This window comes from Acanthisitta chloris, unplaced genomic scaffold, assembly GCF_000695815.1.
Source record: "Acanthisitta chloris isolate BGI_N310 unplaced genomic scaffold, ASM69581v1 scaffold23297, whole genome shotgun sequence".
Taxonomy (NCBI): Eukaryota; Metazoa; Chordata; class Aves; order Passeriformes; family Acanthisittidae; genus Acanthisitta; species Acanthisitta chloris.
In genome coordinates this window covers 1-20881 of record NW_008681322.1, presented here as the reverse complement: position 1 = coordinate 20881, position 20881 = coordinate 1, and the positions used below count along the sequence as shown (strand labels likewise).

Sequence of the window (20881 nt, the reverse complement as noted above, 5' to 3'; positions counted from 1 at the left end):
GATGGGGCTTGGACCGGCCTGGGCGGGTGGGAGGTGTCCCTGCCCATGGCAGGGGGTGGGGTGAGATGAGCTTTAAGGTGCTTCCAAAACAAACCAGTCTGGAATTCTATGATGACTCTGTCTTAAGGGTCTTGTCCAACCTAAATGATTCTGTGATCCTAATTTCTGGTGGTAGGACCTGGATGAATCGGCAGAGGTGAGGGTGTTCAGGCACTGGGATAGGAAATTTCCCAGGGAGGTGGTGCAGTCACCATCCCTGGAGGTGTTTGAGAGGTGTCTGGATGTGGCACTGGAGGATCTGGTTTAGGGCTTACAGCAGTGACAGCTTAACAGTTGGACTTGATGACTTTGAAGGTCTCTTTCAGCCTCGATGATTCTATGATTCTGGCCCTAACCCCTGGTGGTGGGAGCTGAGGTGAGCTGGCAGAGGTGGCTCCTGGCTTAAGGGAACCCAATCATTCACGTCATATTGCACAAGCTCATCCTGCTCCTGCCCCCCTCACCTCTCTGCCCAGGGCCATCCACCCCACCCATCCCCAGCCATGCTGGTGGGACTGGCTGGTACCTTCACCGTGTCAAAGAAAGGCTCCTTGCCCGTCTCCACCAGGTAGAACATGCCAGGCTGGCTGCAGGCCTCCATGGCCACGCTCCTCAGGTGGCATCTCAGCGCACTGCACAGGTCAGCAATCATCTCCTCAAAGGCCACTCTCCTCCTGGGACACATCTGCTCACCCACAGCCTCCTGATGCACTGGGACTGGCTCTCCATCCTCACTCACTGAGCAGGGCACCTCAGCCCTGCTCAGCACCACCCTCTGGAACTCCGAGTACTCGTCCAGGATGATGGCAGCATCCCCCCACGGGTCCTGCAGATGGTCATGGTATCTGAGCTTGCTGAGGTGGAAGGGAGCCACGTGCTCCTGGCTCCTGGTTCGGGGTCTGGGTCTCCTCCTCGTGTCACAGAGGGTGTCCCTGTGGCAGTCCCAGGGAGAGCTGAGCCACGTGTCCGAGGGTGGGATGGTCACGCGCAAAGGGCTCCGGCTGCGTGGGGACAGAGCTTCAGGCACGGCCGAGGCCTCAGACATCACCTGAGGAGAAAAGTCTTTTGGGAAGATGCTTTTGGAGGTAGAAAAGGGTGGCTTCCCACTCCTTAGGATTTGTTTTAGCTTACAATGGAAACTGAGACACTCCATATCCAAACTGTGTTGGGTGATTTCCTCAAAGTCCCTCCAAGGCTCCACCAGTGACCTTAACAAGTGAGACTGTTCTGCATGGTGGTGGCTGTGCCTCCCTGAAGGCTGCAAACTTCCTGTCCTCTCCTGGCACTGTTTGGTGACCACTAAGCTCTGGTAGTCCTCTGTGATCCCATGGCTATCCCAAACATCAACAAAAGGTGGGATGTGCCCACTGCTGCTGTCCCCCACTGGCCAACTGTGCCCAGCCCAGGAGCAGCCTCTCTCCATGCCCACGTGCCCCTCTGTGTGCACTAAGCTCACGGAGGAGCCACCACAGTTAGTCCTTGTGCCTGCAGCATCCATGGGTCTGTAGGAATCCCTGGCTTTACACAGGGATTTTGAAGTCCTCCCATGATACTGCTGGTCCGAGTCGCTCGACGAAGCCTCGAAGGCCAAGCCCACATGGGAGTCTTCGCTGAGGAGCTGCTTTGCCCTTGGGAGCATGTCTGAAATACCCTCATCATCACTAGACTCCAGGCTCTCTCCAGATTGCTCTCTGTGCACAGGGAATGGCAATGCTGGGGTGGAGGTAGTGGGGGTCGCTCTCTCTCCCACTTCTGCGCTGGCACGACGTAGATGAGGAAACGCCTTGGATCCCTCAGCTTTGTGCTCATCCCACGGCATGAGCATCTCCTCTGTTACAACAGGGGCAAGAGGAATGCTGCTTCCTCCTCCCAAATCCTCAGGCAGGGCAGGTTCCTTCTCCTGGCTCCTTGCTTGGAGGGACTCGGAGGACTTCCCTGCCCTGGGGCACGTGTCATCACTCTCCCCATCTGTGGTGTCATCTCCTAGGGCTGTGTAGTCAAAGGTGAAGTCCTGGCCATCACCTGCTTCCGAGGACTCATCTGGGACACCTGTGCAGTTGGCAGAAGGGCTGCTAGGCTGTTCTTCCACCAAAACCTCCTTTGTTCCTTGGACTGATTCCAGCCAACTGAGGTCAGCACAAACACCATCTCCTCCCAGGTTGCTCCGTGATGGTGACTGGATACTTGCCATGGGCTCCTGCTCCTCTGGAACAATCCCTGGACCAACAGCTCCATCAGGAGGTGTCAGGCAGACAGAGCTGGAGTCAGGGGACAAGTTGAGTGTCAGTGCCTTGCTGCATGGTGACTCGAGGCCAGCTGTGCTCCCAGCAGGCACACACCTCTCTCCAGAGGGTGTATGATCCCTGTCTTTCTGCTCCAAGCCATTCCCAAATGTCTCTCCATCTGCTCCCAGCTTGCCTGTGACACTGTGTGGCTGTGCCCCATGGACAAGGCTTGGATGAGACAGTGACTGCATGCTCAGTGACCCCACATGGACTGGACAGGCTGTGTGTGCCACACCATGTCTCTCTGCATCCAGGGAGCTCCAGGTCTCCCAGGGAGCTGGAAGTGCATCCAGGCTCAGTGCTATCCCACCAGGAAGCACTCGAGGGCCATTCCCAGTGCCATCTGATAGCACTGGTGTTGATCTGCCCTGGCAGGAGGATGCTAGGGAGGTGGGGCTGGGCACAGGGGCCTCTCCAGGAGCACCTAAGGCCTTAGAATATGCTGAATTCCCTGGATTCTTCTCTCTGGGATCACATTCCATATCGCTGTCGCTGCTTTCAGCTAACACTAAATCAACAGGTCCCAGGAATGTGCTTTCAGCTTCAGAGTCCTCTTTGTCCTCCTCCTCCTCTCTCTCCTGTGTTTCTGGATGCCCAAAGGGATCCTGTGATTCCATCCCTTCCCCACTGGCTCTACTTTTGGGACCTGCTCCTAAGGGCATGGCCCCACAGGCACATTCAGCACTGGTGGCCCAGCTGCTGTCCTCAACCTCCAAGCAGTGCCCAGCATCTCCCACACTCTCCCTGTCCTTGGGAGGACCCGAGCCACCCCCTGCTGCTGCCCACGCTCTCTCCTGCTGCTCTCCACATCCCAGTGGTGTGCACGGGGTGTCTCCCCATGGAGCTGCACTGCAGGATTTCTCCATGCCCAGAGCACTCGGGGACTCGCTGGCATGGCCAGAAGGTCTGAGGGTCGTGGTGGCATCCAGCAGTTCCTCCTTGGGTGGCTCCTCCTGAAACAACACAAATTCAAGAGGTTATTCCTCACGGGAGGCAAATGCAAGAGCTGAGACATCTGTGTAGGAGGACACAGGGAATAAAAACCACTGGGATAATTTTTCCTTAACCCTATGGCAGCTGTTTGCTGCTTCAAGTTTTAAAGGAATCCTTTTAGCTCAAGAATCCAGGCTGGAAAAATGTCAGCAGACACCTATGTTTTATAGGTAGCCAAATACCTCCTGACCATCTGCAGACCTGTAAAAATCCATTTAAAAACTCTATCCAGGACGGAATATTAACTGATTTCACCAGAGGGAAGAGGGAAATGGTGGAAAGCAGGAAAGCACTGTAGTGCCACCTGGGTGGGGGAAGAAAGGTCTCCAAGCCAGCAAACCTCACTCAGCTCTCCAGGACTCACAGGGGAAATGCTGTGTCATGTGCCCTGACCCAGCTGGGCTGCTGTGACCCAATGCAGTTGCTCCAGTGTAGGAGAGAGGTGGGATTGGAGTCCTGCTCTGGGGTGTTTGTGGCTCCTCTATTCCCTCAGTTAGGGACTGAGATCTTGTCTGAGCTCAGAGGTGAAACCAGGAACAAATGCTGAGCTCAACACTTTAACTGCTTGAGTTCTTTGGGTTTCCTATCCCTTGAAGAGCATCCATGTCAAGGCCCTACTCCCCTGGGCAGGGATAGATACAGCTCATGCCAGCACCTGAGGATGACACCTCACTCCAAGAGGCCACTCAAACCCTCAGGACTGAGGCCTGAAAGCTTCTTTTATGGTGACTCTGTGTGTGTCTGTACGGCAGCCTAAATGCTGGGAGATGTTCCTCTGTCCTGCTTTTGGGACCCTGCTGGCTCCAGGAGAGCCCCCCAACACTTCTTCTCCTCTCCTCTCAGAAGCTCCAACTCCTCCTGTGAGTGCAAAAATGTGCCTTGTTGACATGTATCACCCAATCCCCAAGCTCTTACCTCAGTGATGCTCGAGATGCCATGCACACACTCCTCAGGAATGCTCCCAAGCTTCCTGCCTTCCACAGCCAGAATCCCACTGGCATGGTCAGTGTTGGGAAGGCTCTCAGGACAGCTTGTGGAGGAAGGCTCCTCCTCCCCACAGGGCAGCTCCCCTGAAGAAGATGACACTGTGCTATCCACAGCACCAGGAGTCCCATCAGCATCAGTCTGAGAGTCTGCAGGGCTTTTCTCAGGCTGGGAAGGTCCCTGGCAAGGTGTGCTGTGATCCAGGGAGCTGCTGGGAGTCTGGTCAGGGTCTGTGCCAGAGTCTGCAGGGCATGTCTCCAACAACACACAACTATCATCATCATCATCATCATCATCACTCAGCCTAGTGGTGTTGATTAAGACATACTTCTTGGGGTTGCTGTACTCCACCACCTTCCTTATGCTTCTGAGGTGCCTGTTGGACATTTTGTAGAACAGAGCCACCCACATGTGAAAGATCAACAGTATCTCTTTCGTATCATCATGCAGAGCAAGATCCCAGGGCCTGGAAAGGAAAGCAAACATAGCCTGAAGCACCTTCATCCTCCATCCAGCTGATCAGCAGAAGGGAATTCATCTCCTGGAGCTAAGCCCCAAAGCAGGGAAGCTGCAAAGGCTCAGCTGCAGCCACAGACCACTCCATGCAGTTTCCAGCTTGGTGGAAAAGGAAACCGAACAGAGAAGCTCAGAGCAGCAAAGGACTTGGGTCATGGCTTCAGGGACCAATTCTAGCTGCAGCAACCAGTCATGGAATGGTTTGGGTTGGGAGCCCTCTCTAAAGGTAATCTAGACCCAGGGAGATCCTTTGCTAGGCCCAGGCTGCTCCAAGCCCCATCCATCCTGGCCTGGAACACTCCCAGGGATGGAGCAGCCACAGCTGCTCTGGACAACCTGTGCCAGTGCCTCAGCACCTCCCAGACAGGAATTCCTTCCCAATATCCCATCTGGCCCTGCCCTCTGGCAGTGGGAAGCCATTCCCTGTGTCCTGTCCCTCCATCCCTTGTCCCAAGTCCCTCTCAGCTCTCCTGGAGCCCCTTGAGGCACTGCAAGGGGCTCTGAGGTCTCCCTGGAGCTTCTCTTCTCCAGGTGGACACCCCCAGCTCTCCCAGCCTGGCTCCAGGGCAGAGCTGCTCCAGCCCTTGGAGCATCTCTGTGGCCTCCTCTGGACTCTGCAGCAGCTCCACATCCTCCTGCTGTTGGTGCCCAGAGCTGGAGCAGCACTGCAGGTGGATCTCACCTGAGCAGGGCAGAGGGGACAATCCCCTCACTGCTGCCACATTGGGGGTGACCCCAGCACTTGGGAGGTTTTTGGGCTGCAAGTGCCCATTGCCAGGTCATGTCCAATTTGCCACCCACCACTACCCACAAGCCCTTCCCTTACTGCAGGAAAAAGCAGCTGTGACACAGCCAAACTGTGCAGATGGACATGAGGAAAAACAGGACTATCAAAGAACCACTAAGGTTGGAAAAGACCTCCAAGATCACCAAAAGTCCAACCATTGACCAACACCACCATGCTCACCACGAAACCACATTGCCAAGCACCACATCATCCAAAGCAAAGCAAACAGAGCCGAGGAAGCTCCTTCCCAAGGCTCTCCTGGATGACTTACCCATGCAGGGCACGGACAACTGTCTTCTCCATGGCATTGGTGGTGTACCTGCTGTCCAAGTGGAAGAGATACTCTGCCTCCCAATGACATGTCACCTTCAGGGACGTGTCAGAGATGTTCACTGTGTGAGACTTGGCGAAGTCCTCCTTGACCCTGGGGGAGCATAGGCTTCCCCTGTGCCACGTCTCCAATGCCTTTGAGGGCTGCTGCAGGTTGGAGTTGCTCTGCTGGTGGCGGAAAGGTAGGACTTTCCCAACCAGAGGTCTTCCCCGGGTGTTCCTGGTACTGTTTCTGGATGGTGTTGCCCCTCTGGAGGAGCTCTGTTTCTTTGGCTGCTCAGTCATGACTGAGGCATACGAGTGCTCAGCAGAGATGATGGCAATGTTGGTCACCTCAGCTTCTTTGGTCTCTTTAGGAGGCAACACATGTTGTTGGGCAGGGCTGGGGCTCACACTGTTCTTGCTGGGAGTTTCAGGGGTTTTCTCCATGGGATTAGAGGCCAAATTGTTTAATCCTGATTTTTCAGGAAGCTTCTGGGTCTGTGATGCTTTGCTGGTTGAGGTGGTTCTCCATTCATGCTTGGCTGCCCTGTGGTGTTTAGGCTCAGAAGCAGCACATGAGGATCTGGGTTGGGAATAACTCTGCTGCTCCTGGGTGACATTGCTGGAGGAGTTGCAGGACACAGCAACCATCCCACTGTCTTTGGGGATAATGTTAATGGTACAGGAGCCCAGAGCCAGGTCAGCCAGCAAGTTCAGGGCATGGGAATCACAGTTGTTGCCCTTCAGACCAACCCCAAGGTCAGCAACTCTGCCTGGGTGAACCTCACTCCTCTGGCTATCTGCTCCTTGGGGTTGGGAAGAGACTTCACTTGAGATGTCAAGCAATGGCTCCTCCAACTCTGCACAAGGGAAACAAGGTTCAAAGATCAAGAAAGGCCACACAGCTCTGCCTTGAGAAGGGGATCAAGGCAGGCTCTGAGTCTGGCAGGAAAAAGAGTCTCTGCAACATGGATTTTGCACATTTAAACAACATCTCCATGGTCATGCAGGTCACGGCTAAAGGATCCAGAGTTGGGAATCTAAGCAACTTCAGGATTCTCAGAAACAAAACCTCTTTGGCCACATGCACAGGGTGGTTTGGCCACTTCAATACAACCATTAAAGCCTACCCAGTGCCACCCCCTGCCATGGGCAGGGACACCTCCCACCAGCCCAGGCTGCTCCAAGCCCCTTCCAACCTGGCCTGGAACACTTCCAGAGATGGAGCAGCCACAACCTCTCTGGATAACCTGTATCAGTGCCTCACCACCTTCCCAGCCAGGAATTCCTTCCCAATATCCAACCTAAATCTCTCCTCTTTCAATTTCAAGCCATTCCCCCTAGTCTGTCACTACCATCCTCTGGTCATGACCTGATTGTTACATTGCTCAGCTTTGAAAGGAAAGCTATCCCAAGGGAACAGTATCCTTACCACTTTCTTCCTGTTTTGTGGCTTGAGGTTTGGTTGGGGTGGTAGCCACACTTTTAACCATCTCACTCTCCTCTGGGTTGATGACACTCTCAGCAACAGGAATCTGTTCCATGTCTGGGTTCTGCAGGAGCTTTGGTCTCTTTGCTTCCAAATCGGGACCATCGGGAGCTGAGGTTTCTTTCTCACCAGGTCCAGACTCTGTTTTGTGAACAAACTGTGCAACCAGGACCTCTGCACCTGCGACAACAAAGAGGGAGGACTGAGACATGTTCAGGTTGAAAAGGAACTGGGAATAAAGTTAAGCCCAGGAAGGAGGGAAAGGTGAGGGAAGGTGTTTTTAAGATCTGGTTTGCTTCTCATTATCCAGCTCTGATCGGATTAGCAATGAACTCACTCAATTCATTGCCCCAAGTTAAGCAGGTTTTGCCCAGAATCCATGAGGGATCTCTCCTTGTCCTTAGCTCAACTCATGAGCCTTTTGGCATGTTTTTTCGGCCCTGTCCAATTGGGGATGGGAGTGACAGAGTGGCTTTGGTGGACACCTGACATCAGCAGTGACAGTAAGTGGCTTTGGTGGGCACCTGACATCCAGCCAAGGTCAACCCACCACCCCTAACCGGGGCCATCAACAGCCTGAGGCCAAGGGATGACCTAGCTGATGTCCCTTGTCACCTGCAAACGCAGGAAGGGAACATGGGACACTACACCCAGTTTCAGGCACCTCCTCTGACATTCCCTGTCACATCCCTGAGCTCCTTCCCAGGTTGCTCAAGAGACTGTGAAGACAGATTTGTTTGGATGCAGTCAGGAGGTGTCTCCTTGCTCTGGGCACTTGGACATGGCTCCTAGTGAATCTCCAGCATCCCTGGAAAAGCAGAAGTCAATCCCAGCACTTACCTCTTTTCCTCCTGTGAGGGAACTGCACGTGGGCTAACTTGACCACGGGCTCTGTGGCATTGGCTGTGCCTCCTGTTATTTTAGGGAAATAAAAAGTCATGTTGGCTTTCTGGGATGTTTCCTTGTCCCTGCTGCCATCTCCTGTGGGATGTGCTTGCATCTTGAGGGGTGGCACCTTCTTCTTGCTGCTGGCCACAGGGACTCGGCTGCACTTCCTCCTGCTCTGCTCTGGGAACTTGTTGGGAGAGGTGACATCCTTTGTGGGGCCTTTCCCACTCTGGTTCAGCTCCAGGGTGGGATTTGGGTTTTCACTGCAGGGTTTTATTGCCACTGGTGGCGCAGCTGAGGAGAAATCCATGTTCCCATCAGTCTCCACATTGCTGCAAAGAGGCTGAACAGCACCAGCCAAACACTCCAAAGCAGCTGATACTTCCATGGAGTAGCTGCTGGGATCAGAGAGGTAATGCTGGAGCTGGGAGAAGGATTGCTCTGAGAACTTCTGGAAGAGGTTTGGACATTTCTCCTCAGTTGGTGAGAGAGGAGCAGAGGGCATGTCACTCTTTTGGTCATCAGAGATGGGCTGAGTGTTCTCCTCAAGCTTTGCATACTCCTGGAGGTGCTGTTTGATCCATGTGCTGGTCCTGACTGTGTCACTCCATGGAGAACTGGAAGCTTTCTGGAAGGCATAGTGAAGCCCAGGCAAAACTGGGGCTATCTTTAAGGAGATGTCTCTGCAGTCCCTGTCCTTTCCATCCTTTGGCTCCTGCTTTTCAGCTGCAAAAGGAAAAGGAAAGGATGCTACTCCCTTCAAAAAAGGATTGAATCCCCCAAATTGTTGCATATGCAAAGAGATCACAAAACCAATGACAAATCCACAAAATGTTGGCCCCAGGGGCAATGTCCTGGTTTGGTGGATGCTTGGAATTGCTGAAGGGAACAAGGAATTACATGGAGGAATCAAAAAAGTCAAATCGACTAAGAAACTGAATTAAACTAAGATGAAAAATTGATGTCATATCAACCTCATCCCGCAGGAAATTACAGGGTGGGATCACACACACACACAGTGGTCCAAGACCCTTTACTCCAGGAATCTTCAGTAAATCCAACACTCAGGACAGTCAGAGGTGTGAAGATCTTGGGAGTTGTTAGTCTGGGGTTTGTTAAGCCTGTTTAAACTAGGGTGTTGAGACTAACACCATTTACATATCACTTGTGTTATCTCCCTGTTCAGCTGTAACTTCCAGCAGCTCCATCCCTCCCTGCTGTCAGCATGGGATGCACTTCACATGGAGACACCACAGCAGTGCTCTGGGATGGGGTGGGGAACACAGACCCACCCCAAGCACACCTGGGGACTGAATCAACACAGCACATGAACCCCTGGGTGGGTTTCCAAAGCTGAATGTCTGATCCCACTGGAAGCAATTCCTGTTTCTCATCTCAGCAGGACTAACACACAGCACCATCCTGGGGGGTCCTGTCAGCTCTTCTGCTGATTTTATCTTCCAGGGATGGGAGCTGGACACATCCTGTGCCATGAGGAGGACACCAGTGTGTGACAGCACCAACAGCCTCTTGGCTTGTCCCTGGTATGACTCAAAAACTCAGTGTCTCTGTGCTGCATGAAAAGCAGCACATTTAGGGCTGCCAACAGCCTGGATTCACCTCTCAGGTCCCAGAGGACTCACCTTGATGGCAGCAAAGCACCTCAGCTCTGCCCAACACCATCTCCCTCTCCTCACTCCCAGTGCTCACAGCTCCTCACCAGCATTTATGGCTCCCAAAGCAGAACCCCCAAGTCCTCACAGCTCTTTAGGGAGCAAAGCCCCTTCCCCACCTCTCCTCCCCCTCCCCACAGTGACCTTTCACAGAGTCCATTTGCTATCTCAGCAGAAAACACTTCACTTTCCCTTTGAGCTCTGCCCAGCAAGTGCCACGTGTCGTTTCACCTCCCTGAGCACAGCTCCAGCTCAGCTTCAGGGATGCAAGCCAAGCTCTGCAGGGCTCAGCCTCTCTTCAGCACACATAAAACCTCAGCAAGTGCTAAAACCTGGCTAGAAAAGTAATTATTTATCACACCCATCCATGTCCTCCAAGGGGAAAGATATGCAGTGAACCAGCAGAGCAGGAACCTGGTTTAGATCAGCTTAGACTGCAGTGTGGCTGCAGAGCTGAGGTTTCTCTCTCCCCTTTCACACCCTTTGTGCTAAAGCTGTCGCTGGTTCTGAGCAGGGAAATTAGCTTTTCAACAAGAACATGGTCTGTGAGGACCTTCTGGTGAGGAGAGCAGTGTGTGAGGCCAGCAAAGGGAAGGTCCTACCTCTCGGGCACAGTGACCGTGGTGAGGTGAACAGGAACAGGGCCAAGAGGCTGAGAGGCTCCTTGGGGTCAAAACCTGCAAGAGAACATGAAAGGTTTTGGTTAGGTGCCCACTCCTGTCTCCAAAACACAGCAGGATGTCTGAGCCCAGACCTTGGCTTCTGTGTGGCCAGGACTTACCATCCTCTCGTGCCAAGGCAGAGGACGTGAGGAGGATAAGGACTCCTTGGTCTTGTAAATATTTGATGATTGCCTGTAATGAAAACACATCAGGAGTTAAAAGCAACCACTCCTTTTCCTCCTTAGCACATTCTGCACCACTGGCAACAAGCCCTGAGTGCTGCTGAATGTGTGCCAACAGCACCAGCTCATTCCCTGCTTGAAAAGGACACTGCTCACTTCATGCCACGATGTGGCTCTGCAACCAAAACTGCTCCATTTGTGTTGGGATTCGGCCCTGAAATTCCTCCCATCTACTCCTTCAGAAATAAACATCCTTAGCCAAACTAGCTGTAATTAATGAAGATAATCATTTCAGCCTCTTCAGTCTGAAACCTTCTGGGAATCTCTGCCAAGAGTTGCTTTCTGCAACCTAAGGGGAAGGTTTTCCTGGCAGGGAAAAGCAAAGCTGGACATGAGCATGGCAACCAACTACTGCAGCCACATCCTCGATAGGAATTCAGGCCCTGCAGCTGGATTTTAGCAGCAGCAGCAGCAAGGAACACGTCAAGTAAGATTTGCTGAGTGTAAGGGAGGCCTGGAACTCTGTCCCAGAGCTGGAGGAGCACGTGGCTCAAGAGATCCACGCACTTATCAAGGCTTTCCTTGTGTCTGGCTGCTCCTTGATGCCTGAGTTTGGCCTGGATTGCCATTCCCTCCTGAGGGACACACATTTGGATCTCTGCCTCCCATGCACACACGTTTTCAGGAAACAGAGGAACCGAACAACCCTCAAGCTCTGGATACTCTGTGAAGTCTCACTGGTCCCATTCCATGCACTCAGACATTACAGAGGGTTGTATTAATGCCCACAGCCTTGTTTTTCCAGCACAACTTTGGAAGTGCTGACCAATTCCAGGGTAGTATTCCTGGTTCAGAACAGTAGCTCCTTGCTTTGGCTGCCTCAAGCCAGCACAGCAGGAGGGATCAGAGCCAGGAACTCTGCTGGATAGATGAAGCTCAACGGAATAGCCGTGGATTCTCACTGACAGGAAGGTTTCAGGGAGTGAGGAGGAAAGTCAAGGCAGTGCTGTCACTGGGAGACACGTCAGCACCCAGAGGAGCAGCCTCAGCCACCCTCTCACCTCCTTCTGGGCCCAAAGATCAACTGAGAGAAGATTGATGTATCAATCCAGTTTTACACCCTTATGAGAGAATCATAGAATGGTTTGGGTTGGAAGGGACACTAAGGGTTATCCCATTCCACCCCTACCCTGGGCAGGGACACCTCCCACCAGCCCAGGCTGCTCCAAGCCCCATCCAACCTGGCCTGGAACACTCCCAGGGATGGAGCAGCCACAGCTGCTCTGGACAACCTGTGCCAGTGCCTCAGCACCTCCCAGCCAGGAATTCCTTCCCAATATCCCATCTGTCCCAAACCCAACCCAACCACCAATCCCAGTGGAGATGCAGGTGCTCTGCTCCACAGGGTGAGGTTTGGAGTCACAAGGAGATGTGATAATTACACTGGGAATAAAAAGACTCAAATGTGCTGGAAATCAGGTAATATTTCCTAAGGAAAATCCCCCAGAAATCAGGTCTCAGCTCACAGAGGTTAACCTTCAGTTAACTGTTGATATACAGAAGGAATAAATGATGTCTGAGCATAGCAAAGCAGGAAAATCACACTCAAATGAGGGAAATTCATTCCACTCTGCACTCACTGTGAATAATGTTACCAACAGGTTGAAGAGATCATTTATAAAAGGCCACTCTTCCACCCAAAATAACTGTTTAAAAACAAACACTTACCAAGTCCTTTTCCTTTAGATTTTCTACCAACTGATCCATTTTCTCTTGATCCTTATTGGAGATTTCTACCTCATACAGACTGGAATAAACACCCTGAAAGCAAACTGCAAAGAGAGAGAGAGAGAGAGAGTTGCTGCTTCTTGCATGAACTCTGAACAAACAAGTGCTCCTGGACCAGGAGGAAGGAGTGGAATTGGTGGAAGAATTGGGATACAAAGAATTTAGCAAGATTTCCAGGCTCATAAAGCTCCAATTTAAAAGTCCTGTCCCAGGAATGGGCTGAATAAAGGGTTGGGATTACATCTCTGTCCTGGCCCAGGAATGGGCTGATATAAGGGTTGTGCTGGGATTATATCCCACCAGGAGACACCAGATGTGGACAGGAAAACATCCCTGAGCTTCCATGGTATTTTCCCTCCTATATCAACACAGGACCCAGTGCTCCACAGACCTGATGTGTCTCCCTGTGGCACAGCACAAGGCTGTGTTAGTCCATGCTGAACTTCATTTTTTTTTTCCACTCACCTTCATTCTGGGTGTAATTTCTTTTCCCAAATGCAGCTTCTGGTAGCTTTTTCTTCAAGTCAGACAAACCCATGACATGGTTGATGTCCAGGTTGGGAGGCCTGGGGGGATACAGAAATGACATCACAAGGAGAAAAGGCTTTCAGGATTAAGCACACACAGAGTCCTGGTTGCTCTGTCCCTGTGAAACCAGGGAAAGCAGCTCTGGAGAAGGTGCAGTTTGTAACCAGTATCCTCAAATCACAGGATCCTGGAAGTGTTCCAGGCCAGGCTGGATGGGGCTAGGAGCAACCTGGACTAGTGGAAGGTGTCCCTGCCCACGATAGAGGGTTGGAACTGGATGATCTTTGAGGTCACCTCCAACCCAAACCAGTCTGTGATTCTATGTCCTCATCCAGTGACATTGCACCACTTCTGCCACTGATGGTTGTCCCAACAGTTCAGCTGCGAAGTATGGGGAAGTAGAGGCAAAACTGGTACACAGACACCCCAACAATTGCACAGAAAAAAGAGAAATGGTCAACTCACAGCTGGGCTGGGATGGTGGAGCTGTAGGGATTCCTCAGGGTAATGGTGCAGAGCAGCTGCCCCTGAATGGAGAGTTGTCCTCTCCATGGACAGTACAGTGCTGCAGGTGAGAGAATGGATCAGAAGAGGCAGGAGAGGAGGGAGAACACAGAAAAACACATTTATCAACCAAAAACCTAACCATTGTCAACCAAAACCCAACCAGCAGCTGCTCCTACCTCGGTGATTATGCTCAGGCCTAGAAGAAAGGAAGAAAAAGAGGAATAGTTAGTAATGGGAAAAGGAAAAACAGCCTAGAAAAGCAATTTGGAACAACAGCAAGTTGCTTACAGGTTCTCCAGAGCCAAGACAGGCATGTCCTTGGGCTGTCTGTACTGGCAGGCAAGGACTATGTAGGGACAGATCTGCCTGGGCCGCTCGGCTGTGCTGCCATCGCACACCTCATAAACGTAGTACTGGGGGAGAGAGAAAAACACAGCAAAACAAGGTGAGGGATGAGGGAGCCAACACTGTGCCCCCCTGGGCAGCCCCCAGTGCTGTAGCAGGTACCTGGCTCTGCTCAAAGGCCTGGCAGGGGTTGGCCTTGGAGGGTCCAGTGGTTGCGCTCACGGCGACGTGGCAGTCGTAGCCTGGAGATGGGCAGGTATAGCAGGGGGTGGAGTTCTCAGCTACCACTTTGACCTTCCCCTGGGCCAGGAAATTCACCAAGAATCAATGAGTGCACATAACTGTTCACAGAAACTTCTATGAACAGACACCTAAATCCTCCTTTGGCTCTGAAGTGAGTGGTGCTGACAGCATTGTGCTCCTCACAGCTGGGAGCGGGTTGTGTGAGTGTCCTTCCAAATGTGAAGGCTTGACTTGTCCAAGTTTGGCATGACAGACAGATCTGCACTGCTCAGCAGGGAAAACAGGGGCAGGATGGGTCTGGAGTCAGCTATGAGGAGCAGGAGTCAGTGACAGATCTGCACAACTCAGGAGGGAAAACAGGAGCAGGATGGTTTGGGAGTGAGCTAGAAGGAGCAGGAGTTGGTGTGGAGGAGCCACATGACAGCCCCAAGGAGAAACTGTAATCTGAGCCACCCTTCAACCTCGCAAAACACTCAGAATCCAAGGAAAATGTGGCACTCTGAGGCCTGATTTTACCCCTCATCACAGTTATGGGCATCAAGGTCTCCTTAAAAGCTGCTTGCACTGTTTGGTGCCTTCTGCAAACCATTCCAGATAAAAATCCTTGAACTTTACCTTAATCAGCTTACAAATGACAATGTAGCCCGATTTTCCATGATACCAGGGTCTTGGATGAAGACAGTCTGCATACTTGGAGATATAAACCCCTGGAAAAACAAAGCAATGAAAGATAATGTAAATCATCTGCACAGCAAAGCTGATTGCCAAAAAAAACCCTGTGGAGAGGACCCTCCTCTGCAGAGTAAATGCTGCAAAGCAGAGCAGCACTTGGGCCCTAAAAAGGGTGAAATTCTTTCTAACTCTTCCTTTTTTTTTGGCCCTTCATTCCTGACTTATAGACAAGATGGATAGGGAAGTCCATGAGGGGAACAGGGACTGGGCAAGGGAAGAGCTGCAAAGAGATATTCATCTTAATCCATCAGAACTAAGATACTCCCAAAAAAATCAGACACTTTGGTGACAAAGGTTGTTATCACCAAGGCAGAAAAAGCCTGGAATGAAGAGGTAAAGAGATTCCCTGGGGAAGATCCCACCCTCAGCTGGTGGAAGGGACAGAAGGCCAACACTACTGCTTGCTTGAGCCAAATGCAGTTTTTCATGTGAGAAACAGGATTTTCCATGGATATTTGCAGTAAACAGGCAGTACCGGTTTGGCCTTCTGCTTTTGTTTTTATAATGAGTCAATATTCCCAGGTCTCTTGGTCCTCCAGATGGGAATCTCACCTTTTGCTGGGTCACCAAGAGTGGAAATGGAACTGCTGTTCACACGAAGGCCTGTCTGACACACCTCTTTTGCCTTCAAAAGGAGAGAGACAGAGAGAGGAGAATCCTCTTTTACCATCAAGCACAACTGACCGGAGAGGTGCAGAATAAGATCCATCACTAAAACCTCCCCAGAGCTGCCCCCAGAACTTGCTCTGGACTATTTATCCAGCAGTGATTCAGCACAGATCCAGGACCCTTCAGTCACCAGCTCTGCTGAGCTTTGGTGGGACAGAGCACACTTGCAGGCACTTGAAAAGAAACTGAATGACCATTTGAGGTTACCTCCTCTTCTTTATCAAACAGCAGAAAGGCAAAGGTCTCCTCCAGCTCCTCCTGGCTGTACCCAGCAGCTTCCTTGGCTCGGGCAAAAGCTTTGAGCTGCAAAAGACAGGACAACACTTTGTTCTAGACCACTCAAGTGACTCATGGTGTGGGGACAGCACATCCCAGATACCTCCAGGATGGACAGTGTGGGGCACTGGAGCAGCCAGGGTATGCTGGACCACACATCAGTGCAGACAGTGTGAGACCAAACAGAGCTGGGGCTGAGTCCATGATGTTTCAGTGCTTTAATAAAAGGAGTTGGACAAGGCTGGGATTTTAACTAAGTGAGAAGGTAAGAAAACAACAATGTAATCACAGTTTGTACTTATTTTGTGTTTGGAACTCACAGGCAAATCTCTGCCAGTTTCTTATGCAGCTCCACAGTGACTATCCCAGGTTTAGGCAGCCTTGTCTTCTCCAGGCTGGTACATAAAGGCTGGAGAGGGACTTGGGACAAGGGATGGAGGGACAGGACACAGGGAATGGCTTCCCACTGCCAGAGGGCAGGGCCAGATGGGATATTGGGAAGGAATTCCTGTCTGGGAGGTGCTGAGGCACTGGCACAGGTTGCCCAGAGCAGCTGTGGCTGCTCCATCCCTGGGAGTGTTCCAGGCCAGGTTGGATGGGGCTTGGAGCAACCTGGGCTGGTGGGAAGTGTCCCTGCCCATGACAGGGGGTTGGAATGGGATGAGCTTTGAGGTCCCTTCCAATGCATTCTATGATTCTAAAACGCCTAAGCACCATTAAATTCATGACAACAACCAAACTGATCATCTCCAGTCTGGAGAAGTCGTCCCGTGTCAGTGACTCTGGGCATGAAGCAGTTTCAAGGTGGGTCTGCACACACCTCAGTCAGCTGGACGAAAGGGGTTAACAGTGGTGCCTGCAGAGGTGAAAGGGCAAACAAAAGGTTTTTTTCAGGAATTGCAACCCATTAGAACTGTCCAGACAGGTGTGCAAGGGACTTCAACCTCCTCCAGACAGTCTTTGGCACCATTGGCTCAATGGACCTTTTGTTCCTAAACAGACTGGGAGGGGAGGGAAGGGAAAGAAAGGAAAGAGCTCAGTGGGGCAGCCAGGGCAGCCTGTGCTGCAGGGGACAGACAGACCTGCCAACCAACAGCAGCTCCCAAAAAACCCTTTCCCAAGCTGCCAGCACCATCCTGCTCTTGCACCAGCCTTACCTCACTTAGGAAAACATCGTTCTCCACCAGGATTGCTTGGCTGTACTGAAAACCATCCTGAGAGGTAGAGTCCAAGTAGGAGCTCTGCAGCACTGCAACTGCTGTTTGCAACAGGGAACTCGGCTCTTCTGATTCCAGAGGAAATCCTGGAGGAAGAAAGGGCACAGAACCTTTGGGCATCTCCTACCAGTGTAGTGGGACCTCAGCAGAGGAAGGAAGCACTTGATTGTGGCTCATTGCCTCATCAGATCTCTGCCCTGGGAGCCATACAGCTCTCAAATCCTTGCAAGTTAAATTGTTCTTTGGCAGGAGGATTCCAAGCTCCCCGTCTGCCTAGGAATTTTGCCTTTGCAACAGAAAAAGGGGGAAAAAAATCAGTAGCAACTGCCAGAAGCAAAGTCTGGTGGTAAATTAACTTCAAGCTGAGCAGGTCAGAGTTTTCTCTTGGGCTGAGAAGTCACTTGGATTCACTGCAGGTTTTTTAGGGGGTGAGAGGTGATGTTTAGGCCTAGGAAAATCCTGGTGCCTGCCCAGTATTTTGGGATTAGCTGTGTTATTATAAAGACCTTCAGATCTTCAGGGAATGTAGCTTTTGATGCCACAAATCTTCCTTAATTCAAGCCTCTCCAGGCAGAGCTTTCTCCAAGCTCAAAGTCTCTCCAGACATTTCCAACATAAAACACCTCCCAACACCAATCCACCAAGAAGAGGTCCCAAAGCAGTTGGAAAGGACATAGAAACAAAGGAAAATCATACAGGATTTCTGCTCTCGGAGCTGTTAAAATCCAAATCTGAAAGAAAACAGCCCTTAGAAACAGAAGCTTTATTATTCAGGAGCAATAAGATTCCAAATCCCAAACTAAGGGTTGGAATCCTATTTTTAAAGGGTAAGTTGGAATAATTTTTGCCTTTTCCTCCCATCAATTAAAAAGGAGGAAAGAGAGAATCATTCCCTGTATCACTAGTTATCCCTCTCAGATTACTCAAGGATAAAAAAAAGGGATTTAATATAAGGAATGGGAAGAATAACAGTTAAAACTGGGTGGATTAAACTAATTTTTGTCTTTTCCTTACATCCTGTGGATCTCAAGGAAGCAGTCAGGGAGTTCGTATTCCTCCATGGAAATCTGATCAGGGAATTAGGTCCCAGCTCAGCTCAAAGGCTTGAACTACACCTAACAACCCTTCTTGCTGGAGCAGCACAATTGTGTTGGAGAACAGCAGATCCTTCCAGGGGTAAAAGCTAAAGGCTTGGAAAAGAAAAAGCTTGGGAAGCTCTTGGAAAGGCAACAAACCCAATAATTTTGCAAGTGATAATTCAAGACATTCCCCACCTCAGGCCATCCCATGATTGTTTCTTCCTACAAATTCAGCTGCAGAATGAAAATGAAAGCCCAAAAAAGGGGGAAAATAACTGTAGAAATACACACATAGGTGAGAGGAAAGAATCTCAGATCATGGAATGAAGCCTAGCAGTTTGCTGCTCCCCTTCCAGATCTAGGGAGCTCCTCCAGATCCATCCCCACCCCAAGGAAGAACATGCACCCACAAATGTGTACAAACCCTTGGCACATCCAGGTTTGGTCTGCGGGAGCAGAAGGTCCTTGTTGGTCTCTGCGCAGACTGTGAGAAGGTGAAAGTGAAAGTGCCTCAACCAGAAGTGAAAGTGTCCCTTCCCATCTGAGCAGCTTGGCCATGCCACTACCCCATCCTGCAGCATCCTCAGGGAATGGCAATGACTTGCTGGAGGAGATCAGAGGGCAGAGACATCACAGGAGTGATGGGTTGGAGAAACCCAGCCCAACTCTGCTCCAGCTGAACCCACAGTGGGGATGATCCATGCCCTGAAATCCTTGGGGAGGGAATTCACAGCCTGTCCTGGCGGCTTAGTGATTCTCCATGCCAGCACAGGAGCTGCAATGGCCTAAAACCCACACTCATCCCAAACACTTCCTCACAACCAGTGGAGAGTTTTCTCATCAGCAAAAAAACCTTTACCTCAAACAGGGCAAAACCAAAAAAAAAAAATCCACATTTCACTTCCTTATCTCAAAGTGATTCTAACCAAGAACAACCACTTTGCCACTCTGGCAGGTGCCAGAGTGCCCAACATGGACATCATGGAATAAACCCAGCCTATTCCACCCAAGCTGTGATCCCACATGTGTTTTGGTGGGTGGTTGCAGTGACCTACACAATTCCTTGTCCCCAAACTCCTTCTCTTCCCCCTTCTGGCACAGCTGGGGCTGTAATAAAGACAACTAACAGAAAAGAGAGTACAAGAGACAATTTAAAAACCAGATAATTCAGCAATCTGGATCACTGCATGGATTCACAGCTGTGCCAACACAGCTCCAAGCTGAGGAGGTGGATGTTGGGGGAGTATGTGGGACTGGGGAACATTGAAGCTTGTTCTGCTACCACCAAATGCAGCAGGTTTAAGAGGAACACTAAAACCAGACCAAACTAGGACATAAAACCAGTTTCAGAGCCATGTAATTCTCTGGTCCTAAGCACTTCTTATCAGAGCAGATTAGAAATTCTCTGATAAAAATGGTTTCTTGACTGGAAAGCAGCAGTTTCTGTGAAACCAAGTATTTCCTTGACATTTCCCTAGTGCAGCTCAGAAATTTCCAGATTCAGCCCAGAAATTTCCAGACTCAGCCCACAGCACTTGTGCCAGTAGAACCTTGTGTCTGCCTCCCTGTTCCTTACTACTCTCTTTCAAGCACCGTAACAAGTACTGAGCAGCACTGAGAAACATCCAAACACCCATTTTGACTCAACACTTGGGGTAAATCCATGAGGTTTATCTCCTGACCTGAATATCTCACAGAGCAGAGCTTCCCCCACCATCTCCTGCCTCCACAATGAGCCCCAAACCACTGGGCTACAGATCATTCTGGCCCACACAGACTTCCCTGCATATATTTTAAGAATAAAACATTGTTCCCATGGAGCAAAGACCACGTTTTCCAACTATTTTTGTGCCATCCACTCTTCTCTTTGTTTCATCTATCCCAGATGATCCCCCTTTAAGGAGTGCAGGCCTACAGCTCAGCAAGCTCCAAAGGGGGAGAAAAGAGGCCTCCCAGCTTTCAGCCCCTCTAGGAAGGGGAAAAGCTGTTAGCATTCCCATATCCCATTCCCGAAGGACACCAGCATGGCCCAGCAGAGCTGCCCAAGGGCAGAACAAAGGTGTGTGCAGCCACCAAGCCAGAAAAGTCCTCCCAGCTGCACAGGCTTTGGGATCAGCTCCCAGCACGTGCAGGAGCTCAGCAAAGTCAACGTGTCCCTAGTGACAGAGGCAAAATGAAAGCAAAACAGCTGTTTCCTGGCTGATGAAGGTCTCGGGGACTCCTCCCCTCGCCCTGTGCACGCTGAGCACACAGCAGGGGCAGCCACAGCTCTGCAGAGGGGCAAAGGCATATGGCCTGTCCTCGATGTCCATGGGGAAGGGTGGGATGGAGTCTCCCCTATTCCAGGAAAGGTTCTATGGGATGGAGCCATCTCCCTGCCCCTTCCCAGGCAAAGGTGGCATGGAAACACCATCCTCCCCTATTCCAGGAAAGGTTCTATGGGATGGAGCCATCTCCCTGCCCCTTCCCAGGCAAAGGTGGCATGGAAACACCATCCTCCCCTATTCCAGGAAAGGTTCTATGGGATGGAGCCATCTCCCTGCCCCTTCCCAGGCAAAGGTGGCATGGAAACACCATCCTCCCCTTTTCCAGGGAAAGGCAAGATGGAGCCACCGCCCTCCCCTTCCCAGGCAAGGGTGGGAAGGAACTGTCACCCTCTCACCTTCCCAGGGAGAGGTGGATGGAAC

General features: G+C 51.2%; 1 protein-coding gene across 1 annotated transcript in view; it reads right to left on the bottom strand.

The window, feature by feature from the left end:
* The window catches only part of FAM208B (family with sequence similarity 208, member B), a gene marked incomplete at its 5' end in the record, with an annotated part of 22185 nt that extends 4984 nt beyond the window's left edge, over window positions 1-17201 (bottom strand). The window contains 16 exons of the mRNA XM_009078073.1: window positions 566-2256; window positions 3175-3277; window positions 4233-4767; window positions 5876-6776; window positions 7349-7585; window positions 8246-9019; window positions 10569-10643; window positions 10748-10820; window positions 12539-12642; window positions 13064-13164; window positions 13922-14046; window positions 14141-14278; window positions 14837-14928; window positions 15506-15578; window positions 15830-15925; window positions 17056-17201. Of these exons, the coding sequence (XP_009076321.1) occupies window positions 566-2256; window positions 3175-3277; window positions 4233-4767; window positions 5876-6776; window positions 7349-7585; window positions 8246-9019; window positions 10569-10643; window positions 10748-10820; window positions 12539-12642; window positions 13064-13164; window positions 13922-14046; window positions 14141-14278; window positions 14837-14928; window positions 15506-15578; window positions 15830-15925; window positions 17056-17201 (5264 nt within the window). The remainder of the gene's footprint in view (window positions 1-565; window positions 2257-3174; window positions 3278-4232; window positions 4768-5875; window positions 6777-7348; window positions 7586-8245; window positions 9020-10568; window positions 10644-10747; window positions 10821-12538; window positions 12643-13063; window positions 13165-13921; window positions 14047-14140; window positions 14279-14836; window positions 14929-15505; window positions 15579-15829; window positions 15926-17055) is intronic.
* Window positions 17202-20881: the final 3680 nt, after the last annotated feature.